General features: G+C 36.0%; 1 protein-coding gene across 1 annotated transcript in view; it reads right to left on the reverse strand.

The window, feature by feature from the left end:
- adamts6 (ADAM metallopeptidase with thrombospondin type 1 motif, 6) overlaps window positions 1-15,826 on the reverse strand; it is a 105,209-nt gene that overhangs the window by 23,011 nt on the left and 66,372 nt on the right. The window contains exons 17-21 of the mRNA XM_048174709.1: window positions 14,769-14,902; window positions 9,067-9,190; window positions 6,015-6,095; window positions 3,497-3,660; window positions 1,281-1,419 (exon numbers count right to left, since the gene is read on the reverse strand). Coding sequence (XP_048030666.1) covers window positions 1,281-1,419; window positions 3,497-3,660; window positions 6,015-6,095; window positions 9,067-9,190; window positions 14,769-14,902 — 642 coding nt within the window. The remainder of the gene's footprint in view (window positions 1-1,280; window positions 1,420-3,496; window positions 3,661-6,014; window positions 6,096-9,066; window positions 9,191-14,768; window positions 14,903-15,826) is intronic.

Here is a 15,826-nt window from a genome sequence, read left to right on the forward strand (position 1 = left end):
AGCCTGCAATGCTTGCATTTTTTGGTGAAATATAACAAGTGCTTTGAATGTTTTCAATGGCCATAACTGAAAAAAGGAGAGAGGAAAACTATTTATTGTTGTAAGAAAGCCATTTATTTCAGAAGAGCCTGAACAGTCTGGTCATATTTGAGGTGAGGGCTCACATTTACATGTGGTTATGACATTCAGATGTTGAAATAAGAGGCAGCCTTCCTGCTCACTGCACAACTTGTACGTTGGCAGCACAAATTGGTGAACCATAGTCATATGTCATATAAAAATAAATATTTTGTATGCAAAAATACAATCATTCTGTAGGATGTTTTTTGTTATATAGAAAAGATTCCAATCCAATGCATTTCCAATCCAATGCTGTTCAAAATAAAAATGTAGCAAAGAAAAATAGAGCTTTTATGCTTCAAAAATGACACAAAAGTACTGTAAATGTAAAGGCCCTGTTTACACCTGGTATTAAGAAGCATTTGTCAACCTGATCACAATTTGGATGACTAAATACAGGTGTAAACGCATCTAAAACGTTTTGAGATTGTCAACTTTTGACCGATTTCAGAGGTAGTCGAGAACGCATTTGATTGGTTTTGTGGTGTAAACGCTCATGTGTCGAATGTGTTCGAACAGCCACAAAAGACCGCCATACTCTCCACCTACTGACCTAACATGTAAACATTATGGGAAGCGTGCTAGCCAGATGTGATTTAAACTTTAAAGCGAAAGACCCAAATTTTGCTTTCACATGTAAATTGCGTCAGCTTATTTCGTCCATTAGATCCAATACATTTACCCACCCACCAGCTGTAAACACCAGGTGTAAACGTGTCTCCCTAAAATGTGTCTCCCTCATCTACTTGTGATCTGATCAACCAAAATGCATATTAATACAAGGTGTAAAAAGGGTACTTAAAAAAACAAATTTTAAGTACCAAAAGAATTAAAGTACTTAAGTACTTTGCTACTTCTCTCATGCATACTTCAAACTCATTTCTGAAGCTTGAAATTTCAGTTCTTGTTCACTGTAACTGATTAGAAAAGAATGACCAATACATTATTCAAAATATATTCTTTTGTGTAACCTGGAAAATGATGACAGAATTTCATTTTTGGGTGAACTATTCCTTTGAACTACTTCTGAAGCCTGGTGGGGACAATATCAAGAACATGTTTTTAGCAGTCCATCCAATTATTTTTCACATTTTCTCATTATTGATCAGTAGGTAACAATAGGCTTTCTAAATAAGGATGTGAGGAATTGATTGGTTTACCTCCTGCACATGTTGCTGAGCACTCAGACCAGGGCAGATGGTGCCAGGAGAAGCCCACTTCATTGTCCCCACTTCCTGTACGCTGGATGGGCACATTGAACTTGTAGTGGATGCCCAGGTTTTGTTCCTGTAGTAGCACCTGTAACACGTAAAATGGACCAGGGGTTACTTTTCTGTTGCTAATACACAGGCTTAACAAAGAGGCCAGGGTCAACCTGGTTAGTTTTTTACCCAAATTTTTGCAAATAGCACATTGACGGACTCAATTATTTAGACTATAGTAGATGGGATGTAAGAGACTGGGATGTTAGAGTATTTTATGGCAGGACTGTGCACATTCTTGTGGTGGCATCAGCCAATCAGTGTTGTCGCAATATCATTTCCCTGCCTGCCTGACTCAAACAAGAAAAATTCACTGGAAAAATTCACCTGGATACAGGTTGCATTCTTCCAAGGCTGGATATGCCAACCGATCAACTGTCATTGAGATGAATGGGAATTTCTCCAAGTATTATAGACCTCCATGGTCTTAATCACGGATTTTGGCAGAGTAAGTTGGTCTTGGATTAGTGACAAAAAGACAAATGTTGCGGTCTTAAAAATGTATGGAATAGAGCAATCAAATCATTAGGAAGAGGAGATATTTTGGATGAGCCCAACCTCAGTTCAGCTTGAACGAGCACATATTTAGCATATCACATCAGCTTTATTCCTGAATTACTTAGTCAGAGAGCTATAATTGTGTGTGTTATAAATTGGAAAGTGAAATTAACCAGTGTGGGCCACAATGGAATGGCTTGTGGTGCATTGGCCACTTGTATGTTTTCCAGCGGTGCTGCAACCAGGCCTGGTATTTCCAGCACTTTTGTCCAGGCGAAAGCGATTGTGGTTGCCGAGACGGGGCTTTTCAGAATGAACACACACACGCGTGCTAAAACATGTGCACATGAGCACTCGCATTTGGCCAGACAGGGGTTTTTAGTGCAAACATATATAACGGTTAAGTCTGAAACCGCTAGCTAGAGTTCATGTGAGGTTTGTACACAGATGTGGACTTTATTTAGAAGGAGCCAAACAATTTCAAACTGTGCAATCAAAACACAAGCCTGCTCTACAGTATCACTACTGTGACTTTACTACATGAGCTTTTATAGTCTGAAAATAACTCAAAGGAAAGGTCTAAATTTTTGTAAAATAGCCTATTTTAGTTTAACTTTATCATTCTTATGTTAAACAAAAATGACACAGTTGTGACACCGTTTTAAATGGTTTAGCTAGTTAATTAAAATAGCATTAATGTTTTACATAAACAACAAAAAATTAAAATAATAATTTTACATTGTAGCTCAAATGTAAATTGTGTCCAATTATGTAAAACCAATATAATAAAATTGTACTTTTAAATGATGATATATATTTTAATATATATATATATATATATATATATATATATATATATATACATACATATATATATATATATATATATATATATATATATATATATATATATATATATGTGCTATGTTTACTGAGACATTTTAAACTAATTAAACAAACAAATGTTGTCACACCAAATATTATTGAATGTTTTATTTAAAATTTTAGTAAAATAGCTCATTAAACATTGTCACAAATAAGACTGCATTATGTACTTTTAAATGATGTTACATATTTGTGTAACAATAACCGTGAAACTACATTTTACTAAATCTTTACTAAAAATTTGATTAACAAATTAAACATTATCACAAAAATAATTGCGGTATATACACTTTCAAACAACTTTGTAACTTTCAAACAACTATTAACTGATTAAACAAACTTTGGCACACAAATAATTGTCATGCACAACTTTACGTGTTTTAAAACACTAGCCCTAAAATGTTTTACAGAACATAAAATTTGTCAAAACTATGTCATGTATTTTTAAAACAATAATCATGACATAAAATGCATTTTTACATAAAACTTTATTTTTAAATAACTTTTTAAGTCACTTTTACTAAGGAAAGATAACAGGAAACTACAGGTCAAACAGAGGGGAAAGGGACATGACACAAGCTAGATTCAAAAAACACAAGTGCTTTAGCGTGTCTCTTGAGCATCTGAACGACCTGCCAGGCCACATCTCTGGCATATACTTCTAAAACACTAGAACTACTGACACTACTGTGTTCTTCATTGTAAATATATAAGGATCTAGATCTACTCACCATAACCACCAAATTTTCAGTGGTGGCCCCTAGAGCTTCTAGCGATTCGGGTTCATCAGTCGGCCTCTTGTAATGGAAGGCTGTTCCTGCAATGTCAAATTTGCGGGGCCAGTCAATGGTCCAGGCTCCGTTGATGTAATAGTCATCTCCCTCCGATTTCAAAGCTGTGACAAGTGAGAGCACCAGTTAATAACCCGACACGAGTGAGATGCTGCCAAGCTGAGAGGGTGATGTCATCGCTGTCATTCGTCAACATGATGAGCATCATCTTACAAAGTAGCTCAGGCTTCCTGATGTCACGGGCAATTTTCACTCGCGCTTTCAGACGCAGTGCAGCTTGTAGATCTAACTTACCAAGTTCAGGTAAAAGTCTGCTTTCCTCACAAATGTCATAACTGCTCAGTTGTCAAAACAAAGATCTCATCTCAAAGCATAATTGTAGAAAAACGTCTTGATTGAGATGGAGCCAAATTGTAGAAAAACAATTCTGGTGTTTTTTTTACTCGCTCCATTTCAAAAGGACTTTGGCACCATTTATTTCCCCCAAAGGTATACCAAGTATTTTTTTGAAGATTTAAACAAAGAAATGAACAGTACTTTTAAATGGATAACACTCACATTGAAGATGAAGACTGTTTTATTCTACATGGGGCAAGTCACTCCATCATGGTGTACAACATTTTTGCCAAATATTTTCTTGGGAAAAATATTTGGTTAAAATAGCCAAAAACAGCCCATTATAAATTGTGAATTACTTGAAACAAACTGAAAATTATTCCCCATGGAAGAATAAAAGAAAAATTTTAGCAGAATGTTTAAACTAGTGACTTGCTCCAAAAAGCATCCTAAAAAAGTACATATGATTTGTACAAAAGCCATGATAGATTTTTGTGAAAACACACACAATCCAAGTAATTATTAACTAAAAATTCAAGAATTCACATTTTTAAACTTTAAACTAGTGTGTCAAGATGTGTTGTGACAGGTTACGTATGTCAAACGATGATGCAAAATACTAATTGGTTTTTGTAGGTTTCATAACTGAAAGTGACATGGCAAGTTTTAATATGAATGCATTTGCATTCATTATATAGGAAAGAGCTGCGTACAAATTCTTCAAAACATCTCCTTTTGTGTTACATGAAAGAAAAACCGTCACATATGGGTTTAGAATGACACAAGGGCGAGTAAATGATGACAGAATTTTATGCCCTTAAGCTGTCAGTTATATGATACATTGGACAAAACCAACCAGAGAGATAACAGTTGTTAAGTACAATTGAAATGAAATGACTGATGTTAAACATCAATTAACCAATTCTGTAGCATGCTTTCATTATTAGCCAAATATTTGGAGAGGGTCTCGAGGCCATTTTAAAAGATATTCACTTTAAACTGGGCCATGTGTTTATATTCCACAAATATGGGATGTGACAAAAAATGTGTTTTGCAATTTCCTTAAATGTGTTGCTAACGTCAGCCACTCTGTGCCAGAACATCAGAAAACTTATCTTCCTTTCAAACGGCGAGAAAAACCGCTACGTCAACATGATAGACAACAAAACCCAACAAGCTGTCATACACACAAGCTATATTTATGTTCGCACTCAAAACAACTTAATTGGACCCGCTTTTTTGATTGTTTTAATTAGTTACAAGGCTGGGAACCATGATGGTTTTACTCAGCTTGCGGTTGGGAAAAGACAAAAGGCCCATCTTAAGACAATGAACATGAGAGCGAGGATGGCTGTCAGACTGATCCAGATTTACACGCACAATAAAGGCCTAACACAAACAACTTCACCACATAGAGCTGCACGATTCTGGCTAAATTGAGAATTATTATTTTTTTCTTTCAAATAGAGGTTGCGATTCTTCCACGATTCTGAACAGACAACTAAACAAAATAACACGTAATTTACTAGAGGTTCTGACAAAATGTTAATTGCTGCAGTCTATTTAAAAATGTTTAATTTGAATGAATTATTTTGAAAAAATCAGTTTGAATGAATGATTCACTGACTAAATACTTTACTTGTTTCATTACAGTTCTTGAATGAATGATTCAATGATAAATACATTTTTTAACAGTCACTTGTTGCCACCTACAGGCATAATGGCGTAATTAATACAATCTTTTTTTTTTTTAAAGTCAAATTACTTTCAAAAGGTGATTTGCTCTATTTTAAACGCTAGTGTAGAAATCAGTGTTTATATCTGAACTGTAAACTTTTATTCCAGTACTTCTGTGATAATATGAATTATTGTAGCACAGAAATAACAATACTGTGTGGTTGAAAAGACTGTTTGTGAATCTGTTTCATACCTAAACATAACTGCTTTCTCTGGGTCAGTGAGTGGCAGCAACAACACAGATTTGAATGTGTGTGTCACTTTGTCATGGCCGAATTGTTTTCATTTAGGAAGAAGATTGTGTGGGCATTTGAATTGAGATCAAGGATGGTACCCCGGATGCCTTCATAAACAAAGTTTCAAAAAGATAAATACAAACACTCACCAATGTAGTTCTTTGACACGGCCACTTCCCTGATTTCAATATGAACCGATCCTTTTGGTATCTGGACGACCTCCATGTAACCTGCAAAATGTAAATCTTCAATAAAAACAATAAAATAAAATAAATCAAAACCTGAATTTTACTTAGAATGGCACTATTTTGCATACATATAGATCTTGTTTTAGCAGGATTTTTTGTCATCAGTTGCAGCAAACCACAATGACATTATATTTAGGTCATGTTGGTGTCTGTCCAACATATGTATAACATCTGTCTGTATATTTTTAGCAGTGGTTATTAAATTAGCATGTTGTGCTTCAATTAGCATTAGTATACTGTAAAACTCTCTCTGGATTTTTGTCTTTGAACTTAGTATCACATATCAAGAAATGTTTTGAAAATTGTGTAATTTTGCAGATTTGCTAACAAAAACAAATGTTTAAAAAAAAAATGTTGTTGAAAAGTCACACTTTTTCCCCCAGTGTTTTTACTTTCAAGAACTTCTTCATTTTGTCCTTGTCCTTAAACCTGTATGGCTAATTTTTAGTTTATCTAGTATTTTGATGTAAACCACACAGACCCGTAGCACACAGCTGTATTTGAATAGAATCCCAGCATGCTGAAAGAAAACCTAACTAACTTAGCAACAGCAAATTCATTACAAGAGAAGAATCTACACCGTACACTTCACTCCCCCTTAAAAGTTTTAGATGATTTACCAGCTATACCTTAAAAGGAGAAAACAGCCCCTTACTACAGAGAATACATTTGGATGCGGCCCGACAATGCGTGCAATATTAGAAGTTTTATTGATTCTCTCACTGGATGATGCAATTAATACTCATATATTGTGTTACCGCTTCTATTTTGACAACTTGTTTCTTGACCCAAAAACAAAAGCTTTATCATGGATGTCTGATGAAAAAAACCCCCACTGCATTTCCATGAAAAATGTCGAGCTTGGCCAAAGCACCCCGCTGGCCCCTTGACAGGAGCCACTGCCAAAAAGACAATGCGTTCCTCCACTCGCTTGTGCTGTGCTTTCTTCAAGTGGGATTTCTCTAGTGGAAAGCGATTAAAAACTTGTCGCGTTTGGCAGGCGTGCGGCGCGCTCTCTGGAATGGGATTCTGAGGGAAGAGATTGGTCTGCGTCGTGCTCCTCTTGTTCCATACATCTCAGCAGTGGCCTGTGGATTTCGCCACACTGTATTTTATGTTTTTGAAAGGATTTAGAAACTTCAAATATCCAAAGAAACATGGATATTGACGGCAGGGACAATTCCCCTAAAACAGAGCTTTGAGTCCACTTTAAAGCCCAGCTACAAAGTCAAAATAAATGCAATCTAATAAAAGATTGGTAACACTACAGTAAGGTTCATTAGTTAACTACATTAGTTAACATGAACTAATAATGAAGTGCACTCATTAATCTTTGTTAATGTTAATTTCAACATTTACTAATATATTATTAAAATCTTGTTAACATTAGTTAATGCACTGTGAACTAACATGAACAAGCAATGAACAACTGTATTTCCATTAACTAACGTTAACGAACATTAGTAAATACAGTAACAAATGTATTGCTCATGGTTAGTTCATGTTAGTTAATACATTAACTAATGTTTAACTAATGTACCTTATTGTAAAGTGTTACCAAAAGAATAAAGGTGCCATCAAACGTTTTTTTACAAGATGTAATATAAGTATAAGGTGTCCCCTGAATGTGTCTGTAAAGTTGCAGCTTAAAATACCCCATAGATTTTTTTAAATTAATTTTGTTTAACTGCCTATTTTGAGGCATAATTAGAAATGCGCGATTCATGCTGCGGCCCCTTTAAATTGCACGCTCTCCGCCCCCTCCCGAGCTCTAGACTCTATCACTGCATAAACAAAGTTCACACAGCTAATATAACCCTCAAAATGGATCTTTACAAAGTGTTCGTCATGCAGCATGTCTTAATCGCTTAAGTATAGTATTTATTTGGATGTTTACATTTGATTCTGAATGAGTTTGATAGTGCTTCGTGGCTAACAGGCTAAAGCTAACATTACACACTGTTGGAGAGATTTATAAAGAATGAAGTTGTGTTTATGAATTATACAGACTGCAAATGTTTAAAAATGAAAATAGCGATGGCTCTTGTCTCCGTGAATACAGTAAGAAACGATGGTAACTTTAATTAGCAACATAGCAACATTAGCAACATGCTAATGAAACATTTAGAAAGACAATTTACAAATATTACAAAAAATATCATGATATCATGGATCATGTCAGTTATTATTGCTCCATCTGCCATTTTTCACTGATGTCCTTGCTTGCTTACCTAGTCTGATGATTCAGCTGTGCACAGATCCAGACGTTAATACTGGCTGCCCTTGTGTAATGCCTCAATCATGGGCTGGCATATGCAAATATTGGGGGCGTACACACCGACTGTTACGTAACAGTCGGTGTTATGTTGAGATTCGCCTGTTTTTCGGAGATCTTTTAAACAAATGAGACTTATATAAGAAGGCAGAAACAATGGAGTTTGAGACTCACTGTATGTCATTTCCATGTACTGAAATCTTGTTATTCAACTATGCCGAGGTAAATTCAATTTTCAATTCGATGGCACCTTTAAATATCTTCTCTATTTACTTGCCATGTCATGTGACCCTTAATAACTATTGCCATGCCAAAAAAAAAAAAAAATTTTTTCTTTTAAATTTGCCAGCCAGCGCCAGAATTTTTGATCAATTTAACAAAACTTTCATGCCCCCCAGAATATTAAGTTGTAGGAATATTTCAGACAGGACCACTTTGGCAAGTTATTTTGAGTTTATTGATCACAAGTTATCTTTGGCTGTATGCTGGTCGCAGCACTATGCCTACGTGGCCTGACTGAACTAACGCTGTGGTTGATTTGTGTTACACCAACCAAATACTTACCAACTCGAAAGACCTAGTAGGTCATGTCCAACATATTCTCATGACAATGCATGCCAATTTATTGTAAGATACTGAATGTGTTATTTGTGCGTGTATAATCAGTGACCTCCTGACCTCCTCTGGGCAGCGAATCGTTGAACAGGCCTTCGGTGACCTCACACGTACTTCCGTCCCCGCCACACACACGGCATCTGTCCTCCTTGGCATCTGAGCCCAGGATGTTATCACAGCCAACATGCTGGAAAGACACACAGGCAGGGTGTTTCAGTGCAGGGGAACACGGTCGAAGCGTTCTCAGACCGTGACTGTCTGATTCGAATAATAACATGTCATTCGCACAGCTGTATTGAGTCAGAATATGACATGAAAAGATGAATGGTTCTGGTTTAACTTCGGGACCATGATTTTACACTGGACATCAATACAGAACCAAAATTATTTACAGCATTGTACAAAATTAAATAAAAATGTCTTTTAAATCAAACATTGAAATTTGTTGATATGACAGGTTGATTATGAAAATTGACAATTTTGTAAGTGCATAAACACTAGCAGAAGCATGAGTTACAGTATTTATAGTTCTAGTGTTTTGTTTCTAAATATCTAAATGTCAATTGAATTTTGTTGGTTTTCTGCTCTCAGCAGCCAATAATTCACCACACAAAGCACACTGTGATCAGCACAAACCATGTTTATCCATTTGCTTCAAATTTTCTTTCATCTTGCATTTTGTTCATGAGGGCATGTCACGCAACCTGTCCATGTTGGCATTTGTCTAACTTGACTGGCTTCTACAAAATTACAGGTGAACTTGTGCCAAAATACCGTAGAGTCTGACTGGACACACAAACTTAGAGATATGAAATACAGTACATTGGTACCATATCGGTCATCATTTACCTTCATCTAATGCTCACTTAAAGTGAATATTTGAAAACACTATTTTAATAATGAATGTTTAAATCTTTATCAAATCTCAAAATTAATAATAATTTTTCAAATTGCACATTATAATGCTGTGATGCCTAAATACACTTGTAGCATTTAAAATTATTCATTTTGAGTATGTTTTACAAATAAATACTATTTCAGTCTTCCTACTTTGAAATTTCATGTTTAATTCAATGTGTTACTTGCCATGTCTTTATTATTTGTGAAATACTAGCAATATCTGAGTGAAAATTGTTTCAAAGTAAATCCTAAACCATATATTATCATATGCATTTCTTTCAGTGAATGCACAATTATATGGTTAGTTGCATTTTACTATTTGAATTTAAGAAGTTTTTCCCTGCTCAGAATGAACATGTGACCAATTTTTAGGTTGCAACCCACCAGTTGCGAATCACTGGACTAGACATAAGATTGATTGCTGTTTTATTTTGTTTTGGATATTCCCAGTAAAACCCTTGTGTTTTCCTTTACTTGCATTATTATTATCGTCCAAAAGTCAAATGAGAGGTTGTTGGGAGCAGCAAAGATTGATTCCTTAGAGTTTAAAAGAACATTGTGTGCATTTCAGCGCTCCAGATCAGATCAAAGAGAAAACCTTGGGGATCAATTAAAATAGTATCTTAAACCACATAAATCAAGGATGCAGACAACAATGTGTGAGACTAACAAATACCAAACTGCAGACAAAATCTTTTCTACACAGAGAACAAAATCCATTTTAACCCTAAAATAAACAAAGCGTCACACTATTACGTCGATTTGGTTTGTTAAACAAATGATATTGTAAGTAAATTAAATATAATTCTCGAGCGGTTTACCCGCCTTTATAACCAACTTGGGAAAAAACAATTAGATTCAAAACTGTACTGTCCTGATAAGAGGGTCAGCCCTTTCAAAAGCAGCCTTTATTTAGGCTTCATTGTTCTGTGTTAGTGATTGGCTACATTCTGTAGACTGTCAGTCTGAGACCGTTAGTGTTTGATAAACAAGATAATGCAACATTTTAGGTCACAAGAAAATCAATGAAATATACTAGAAACAAGCCACTCTGTACATTTTTGAAGATTGAGGCCACATCCAAATTCATATACTTCCCATACTATTTATTATGCAAGATTAGGATAAGTCCAAATCATAGATTTGAATACTAATACATTTTTGCAGTATATAATATATACGTCGATGAGCCAAAACATTATGATCACCTGCCTAATATGCATGGTCCTCCACGTGCTGCCAAAAACAAGCAATAGAACATTGCTTAAAGCAGCTGTCTGTAAGTTTTGTCTCTTTGTCGCCATCTCTGTATGAAACCTGCAATTGCAGTTATATGCGGAATTATTATCGTTACGTGCATTGTGCATCGGCAAGACTGCTCAGTGCGGATGAATCTAATGTTAGCTGTCAGTTACCACATCGGTGTGGATACTGTACTTTGGAAACACAGATTCTACATCTTGGAAGTATGACCAAAATAAGAATTTGAACAAAAATGTCATCTGAACAAGTAAGTAACATTTGATCTTACCAACTGAGGAAAAAAGTATTAGGCCTACAATAATTCGCACTGCCAATGGTGATTAGCTCGGATCATGCCAAACTGTGCAGATTCTTATTACTGTTATACTTTGTTCTCAAATTGTTAATGTTAACAACATCAGCATTGCGTTACAGACGTGACGTAATGATGCGAAGACGAGCGGCTGCACGCTCGGATTTCGTGCGGAAACCCACCAGTACCGCTCTTATTATAAAACATTATTACAAGCTTACCATTGTGAATCGAGGTAAGGTAGATAGTTTTGAACACTGGTTGGTTATGTATATGCTCAAACATTGATTTTGGATCATTTTTAACAAAAAAAAAAAAAGGACTGCAGCTTTAAGTACATGTAAAATAACGCAATCATCAAACATTAAACAGCATATAAATTAAAGCTGCTGAAATGAAATGTCAAACTCACAAAGAGGTATCGGTTTGTGCAAGCTTTGGGGATGTTCATGGAATCAATCTACTCTATGTCAGGGGTGTCCAAACTCAGTCCTGGAGTGCCACTGTCTAGCAGAGTTTAGCTTCAGCATGCCTCAACACACCTGCCTGGAAGTTTCTAGTATGCCTAGTAAGACCTTGATTAGCTGGTTCAGGTGTGTTTACTTGGGGTTGGAGCTGAACTTTGCTAGACAGTGGCTCTCCAGGAGCAGGATTGGAAATCCCTGATCTATGTTTTGATCTATTGTTCTGAATCCGATCTGGACTTAGTATCTGATTTCCTCAGCTTTTTGTCCAAAATTTTGATTTTTAAAAAATTTACACACATTCAAGTGTTAATAAAACTTGCTTGAATCTATAATTTCTTTCTTTCTTTTTTTTTTAAAGCAGAGGCTCTGTTCTTTCTTTTGATATGTTGTATGCTCAGATATTCATACAGTAAAATATTCTGGGGGCCATGAACATTTTGTGAAAATGATTAAAAATGCTGGCGCTGACTAGCAACTTTTTGCCAGTGGGAAAGAGTCAAGACAGTTGTTTTGTATTACAAGTTTTCTGAAATTATATGTTTAAATATGCAAATGAGATGGCATAGTCCAATTAAATATGAACAAATTTACATACAATTTCAGAACAGAAAGCAGAACATTGGATAAAGCCAGGTTGAAAATTATTGTATCATTTTGTTGACATATTATAGTTAAAGTTTTTTACAAAGGGGATTTTGAATTTCTCTTTTTATCACTCCATAAATCAGAAAATTCTGTCAACAGCCTAACCATATTTTTAGAAATAAAATGTTATATAAATCAAGCAAATGATATATGAACACATATCTCTGTAAAAACCTGCAAAATATAGATAGGAAAAAAAGAACAATAATGTTTGGTGTATGTAAGTGCTACTGAAATGGAGATTTCTGCATGAGAAAAAAATCATTTTGAAAAGACGTCTTCAGATGCAAAAACAAAGTGTAAATAAAAATAAACAGTTACATATATATTTTGGATGTTTTTTGTCCACTATTGTAAAAGAAAAGTACATTTTTAAAATCTCAAAACTGAAAGAACAATGGTTTTGACTGTAGTGTCTTGCCTTAAATAGAAATATTTAGTGTGTACTGCTTATATGCAGTATGTTAGTACTCCATTCTGAACATAACCATAGGGTGTTGAAAATAGTATGCCAAAGGCCTGGACGATATAGGGTGCTTCTCAAATGAATGAAGGCTGCATATCTTGGCTGCCACGTCATCAAATATCGCTGAAGGCCATCTCAATCGGAAGGATCTTTGAAAGGCAGCCTTCATTTCACGTCCTTCGTTCAGCTGAATGGGATGTATCCTTCGCAATCTTCAATCACCCACAATCTTTTGTACATATTCCAATTCATGAAAATAAACTGATGGAAAACGAGTCCGTATTGAGCTTGTCTTTTTTTTTTTCATGAAATGTAAGAAAAACATGTTTTCGGACATGAAGGCATAGATGTTATCTTTTTGTTTTGGTGTAAATTACTCACTTACCACTAAACTGCTAATAAAGTAAGCCACTGCAGATGGCTCTGATTCATTGTAACAGAAAGCCAGATAATATAAAGATTTGTAATAAATTATTTTTCCAAAATTAAGTTTTATTAGTATTTTCCATGACGAAATATTAGTATTTTCCATGACGAAGTATTTTTCCAGTGCCATGACGGTGGGGGCGGGAACATTTGTGACATATCCATGCGCACTTACTAGACCATCTCATTCTAGTGTTTAATGCTGAGGAGGACTTGAGCCTACAAGCCTCTGAAGGACTGAACTAGGAATGACGCAGCCTCTGTAAGATGCAGCCTTCTGTTTGAGAAGCACCCAGCACCAAAAGTATGCATTCTTACATACTTTACCTACAATCCCTTGCACTACAGAAAGGAAGAGGATATAGAAGAGGAGATGTTTGTAACCATTCTCTTTTTCAGTTGCTAAAAAAAAAAAAAAAAAGGAATAAAAGGCTAAACCTACCATTAATTTCATAGGCCTCCCACGGACCACTGGCTGAGCAACTGATGCATAAGGCACACAAAATAAAAAACACTTTGGGAGTTTCGAAGTTGTCTAATTGGTTGAATCCTACAGGATTTCATCATGTTTACAACTTTGAAGTCGTCATGTTCAAAAATTTGACATTGAGTGCCTATTGTGATCAACATAACACTGGATTTTTAAAAGATATTTTCAGCATTTATGCTGTAATTATGACTCCTCCTGTGTAATTAAGTTCCTCGCATAGACTTTTTAAAAAGACATCTAAGACTTTGGCTTGAGGCACTTAGTGGAAACGAAAAGAGATATTTTAACTTGTTTTCTGACGGGATATGAGAAGAGTATTATTTTCCAAGCCTGAAATTCTCAGAACAAAGTCTACAGTATGTGTCACATGTTTCCAACTAACTTCTTATGTGATTTGCAAAAAGGTCTTTTTGAAGACTTATGCACCATTGTTGCAGTAAATTTGCAAAACGTTCTTGAATGAATTATTTATTTGTTGCACGCTGGTCTGTTATTGTAGGGACATCGACTTTACATTTTTACACCCCTAAATATGGCGCTGAGCAAAATGAAATGTGATTGGTTGCTTTACATGTTAGTCAGACAGCTTCTTGTCAGTCTTTGGCCAATGAAAGCTGCTATAGAGTCCAGACGTTCTGCCATCATGACACGGGTGTGTAAGGTATCAAGATGCAATTTACATCTCAAAACTGCTATATCTCACTCATGCTTTAAGTGAGTAGAAGTATTCACTATAAAATGATATGGTGTTTCCCATACACTAATAAAAAACATTTTCTTCAGCAACTGTGAGTGAGATTTGGGCTGTAGACTCACCTTGCACTCTCCATTGATGCATATGTCCAGCGAGTCGGCCTGGCAGCGCGTGCCGTCGATGACAGCGGGGGAACGTTCGGTGTAGAAGTTGTAGCCCTCAGCCAGACAGTTCAAAGCACATGGTTTCACTCCACCTGAGAAACACACAGAGTTTATCGTCAAACAGCTGATGTCACTCTCTCGAACATGAATGGGACTTTTTATCAGGTTATTGATGGTTCCCAAGGTCCTTGAGAACTCCTTTACACCCCAGAAGTGTCTAAGAGGTGGCCACGATTTATGTCATGTGATAAGCTGAAAATCTATACGGAATAACAGAGTCTCTCGCCTTACCAGTGCATTGATAAGTAATTTGCAGACTGCTTTTCTTGCAACTGTCTCGAGCCAGGGCTCTCAGACGGGGCCCATGGTTTTCTTTTATGCCTTTGTTGATATTAACAATCCAGTCAAAGCACTCGAGCACAAGAGAGGCATTACTCATAGTGGAATCTGAACGTTCTGCCTGACATCATTACTGCACCGACACGGGGAGAGATTAACACAGCTGCCAACAAAAATCATGGAGACATCGACAAAGGTTATCACAGACTTTACAAGTGAAGTTCACCTCCAAAATGAGTTTTAAGAGCCAAACAATTGGTAATGATAATGCTTATTACAGGGCAGTGAGATAAGGAGATGATTGAGTCGACTGTGAACTTCCTGTCAGAATATTTTGGAAATGCCTCTTGATCTCTCACAGTTTTTCTTTGTTTATTGGGTTCAGGCCATTTTGTTGTAAACAAGAAATACACCCTTCCCTTGGGGTTGTTGGCTGCACTTATTCAAAGCAGTCAGAAAATGTGTCAGAGAAAGACCCAATGAAACAATTAAAGCTGCAAGCAGGAATGAAAGGGCCCTCAATCCCAGGACCACCGCCACCCAGTGGCCTTAGGAAAACAGTGAATAGTGGGCGACATGCATGTAAGCGAGTAAATACAGGAAATATGGCAATGTCATTTCGACGTGCCACACTTCCTGCTACCAACAGGTGGTCTTTTGACTATTACTGAATATTG

Source organism: Megalobrama amblycephala, linkage group LG2 (genome assembly GCF_018812025.1).
Source record: "Megalobrama amblycephala isolate DHTTF-2021 linkage group LG2, ASM1881202v1, whole genome shotgun sequence".
Lineage (NCBI taxonomy): Eukaryota > Metazoa > Chordata > Actinopteri > Cypriniformes > Xenocyprididae > Megalobrama > Megalobrama amblycephala.